This window comes from Acomys russatus, chromosome 5, assembly GCF_903995435.1.
Source record: "Acomys russatus chromosome 5, mAcoRus1.1, whole genome shotgun sequence".
In the NCBI taxonomy this organism is placed as follows: domain Eukaryota; kingdom Metazoa; phylum Chordata; class Mammalia; order Rodentia; family Muridae; genus Acomys; species Acomys russatus.
The window spans coordinates 8,013,900-8,016,835 of NC_067141.1; the positions used below are offsets into that span (position 1 = coordinate 8,013,900).

Genomic DNA, 2,936 nt, shown 5'->3' on the forward strand with positions numbered 1-2,936 from the left:
GAGCTGCTCTGCCTTCTTTGATTGACTGAATAGTTTGGATTTTTTTTTTTTCCCAAGAGAAGCAAAAAACCTGGGACTTTTGTCTGTGGGTGAAATAATTCGAGTTTTAAACCTCAATTAATTACACTTGTTATTTATTTATCTACCTTTAGATGGAGCCTCAGGCAACCCAACCTGGTCTCTACCTCCAAAGTGCTGGGATCACAGGCTGCACCGCCACCCCAGGCTCTTCACCAGAAACTCAAGCCCCGACAGCCCACCTGGCTCACTGCACACAGAGCATCGACTGAAGCCTCTGCATTAAAGAGGCAACGAGTTAAACAAGGTTCTCTTCGTCCTCGAGCCTCTGAATACTTCTCAGGCAGGAACCTGGCCTTGCTTCTCCTGAGAGTCCTAGCGGGGTTTTCCACGCCACCTCCATAGACTCAGAGCCCGGGGCAGTGGGACCAGGATGTGTGCAAATGCGTCTGGTAACCACCTACAAGACTCTGTTCCCAGGACCAGCCCTTGCTAGAATTTCTGTGACTTCCAGAGGATGCCAAAGGTTCAAGCCTCTGGACTTTAAACAATGTGTATATTTCACCCTCTACCCTGGCACTTTTGGGACCATTCCCCGCACTCCTGGAATATCTCTGGGTAGTGCCGGAAGACCACAGGTGGATCTGGGTCCCCTTGGTCAGGGGCCATGGATATAGATAACTGACTGGCTTTTCTGTCTCTGTGGTCTCTAGCTCCTGTGCGATGGACCCACTGGTGCTTCGTCACAGCTGACTTCTGGCTAAAGCGCCTGCCACATTGAGGACAGGGGTAGGGACGCTCGCCACTGTGGGTCCGCCTGTGGGCTGCCATTTCAGAGCTCTGTCGGAAGCAACGTCCACAGTCAGGGCATGAATAAGGCTTTTCACCAGTGTGAGTGCGCACATGGCGCCGAAGATCTGAGGCATGGGCAAAGGCCCTGTCACAGTGTGTGCAAGGAAAGGGAGTTATGCCGCTGTGCACCGCACGCTGGTGCTCATGGAGCCCGGAGCTCTGGCTAAAGCAGCGTCCACAATCAGCACAGCGGTAGGGCCTCTCCCCAGTGTGCACACGGAGATGCGTGGTGAGGGCAGAGCGCTGCGTGAAGGCCCGGCCACATTCAGGACAGCGATGCGGTCGTTCCCCTCGGTGTAACGCCCTGTGCTTGCTCAGGGAAGAGGCCCTGCCGAAGGGTTTGCTGCAGTCAGGGCAACGGAATGGCTTTTCTCCCGTGTGGGTGTACAGGTGCTCCACCAGTGTGGACCGCCAGGCAAAACTCTTCCCACACAGGTGGCAACCGTGACGCTGATCTGTCCTTAGGACAGTGGCGTGGACACCGACCGCGGGGTGTTCCTGATGAGGGTCCTTGAACAGCTGCTCCAGGTTACAAGGGGGAGCATCAAAGGAGGGGTGAGGCTTCTCCCGCCCAGCCTGGGCAGCAAACGGCTTCTGGGTTTCCTCAGTCTCTTCCCATGGTCTGCAATCTGCTGGGAGACCGTGAAAAAGCTCAGACCCTGACTGGTCCTGCTCCTTGATCCCCACAGCCCCACAAGGTGATAGGCAGGGCACAGGGGGTAGAGGCCACAGCATCTGAGCATGCAGGCTGCAGGCATGTCTAGAGGCAGCATAAAGAAAGGCATCTGTGTGGTGCCTAATCCCAAGCCTAGCGGGCTGAGCCCTTGTCAGAGGTGGGCAGCAAGGAGAAGGAGCCTCCAGAGGGGAACCACAGAGACCGCAGCAGAGCAGGAGAGGGGACGCTGGGCGGCCATCAGGGTAGCCCGGGACCCGCTGGGTATGAGCTGAGAGCACGGGACAGGAGCAATCACAGCCCCTTTCTAGGAGTCCAGGGGCCAGGAACCATGGCCTCGGCCACACTCAAATCCCCCAACGCCAGAGTACCCGGGCCTTCACCTGTGTGGGTTTGTGTGGTCCACATGGCCACCTCTGGATCCTGGGCACCGGGTCCCCACTGTTCGCCTTCTTCCTCCACCCAGGAGATGAGCGCTGGCTTGGCGCCTCCGCCTCCTGGAGGGAAAGAAAGCAAAGGGCACCATGCGGGGAGGCCGACACACTCGGTCCCGACCGCCGGTTCCCAGGGCTCTGGCTCCACCGCAGGAGCCCCGGCGTGGCGCGCGGTGCAAGCCCAGGCGGCAGGAAGGGCTCTCACCGAACGCGCCCAGGAGACCGTAGGTCTCGCGCATCACCTCCCGGTACAGGGCTCTCTGCGCCGGCTGCAGACACCTCCACTCCTCCGGGGAGAAGTACACGGCCACGTCCGCGAAGCTCACAACCCCGGGCTTACTGAACCCAGACGGTGCCGAGAGACTTCCCGGGACAATCAGCTGCGCCATGGGGACCCTGGCCCCAGGCCAGCCCAGCACGCCCAGCTGGTGACCGCAGTTGGGTACCAGAGCCGAGAAGGGACAGAAACCACTCTGTGAGCACTCGAATGCAAATAAAAATTGAAAACAGAAAGAAGCAGGCACGCAATCAAGACCTGAGGACGCCTGCGTAAAAATGGCGGCAGTGGGGGGGCCTAGCGAAGTGGGTTCCTTGGTGGTCCTGCCGAGGGTTACGTCACAGGCCTTTCTAGGTCATTGTCTTCCAGCCCTCATCCAAAATGGCCACAGAGTCTACAAGTGCCAGTCTTGAGACCAAGTCCCAGCACGACAGGCCCACGTGGGCGGGGCTTCCCTGCCTGTAGGGACCACCTCCATTTGGGCACAGTACAGACCGCGGAGACCCACAGCCCTGTCAGGGTCAGCTAGGTGGCACCGGCCTGTGAACAGGTGTTTACTGTTTCATCTCTGGTCCGTGTATTATGGAGCCATAAGCAAGCCTGTGTAGGTAGACCGTTAATAAGGTAGAAGATTAAGCGGGCCTCCAGCTGTGTGCATTCAGGCTTTAAGTCTGGCTCATGG

The 2,936-nt window shown here is 58.3% G+C and overlaps 1 protein-coding gene across 1 annotated transcript; it reads right to left on the bottom strand.

Annotated features, from left to right (window-relative positions):
* Positions 1–379: 379 nt before the first annotated feature.
* On the bottom strand, positions 380–2,719 carry LOC127188936 (zinc finger protein 764-like). Its single transcript, XM_051145320.1, has 3 exons — positions 2,183–2,719; positions 1,927–2,040; positions 380–1,499 (listed from the first exon to the last, which is right to left on the bottom strand). Exons 1-3 carry the CDS (start codon positions 2,364–2,366, stop codon positions 580–582), a joined length of 1,218 nt encoding a protein of 405 aa, XP_051001277.1. The 5' UTR covers positions 2,367–2,719; the 3' UTR covers positions 380–579.
* Between the last annotated feature and the right edge of the window lie 217 nt (positions 2,720–2,936).

Excerpts from the sequence above, each read along its gene's own strand:
- LOC127188936 (XM_051145320.1), bottom strand. The coding sequence starts at position 2,366 with ATGGCGCAGCTGATTGTCCCGGGAAGTCTCTCGGCACCGTCTGGGTTC. Across the intron at positions 2,041-2,182 it reads CGGTCTCCTGGGCGCGTTCG|GAGGCGGAGGCGCCAAGCCA; the intron begins GTGAGAGCCCTT and ends CTTTCCCTCCAG. Across the intron at positions 1,500-1,926 it reads GACCACACAAACCCACACAG|ATTGCAGACCATGGGAAGAG; the intron begins GTGAAGGCCCGG and ends GTCTCCCAGCAG.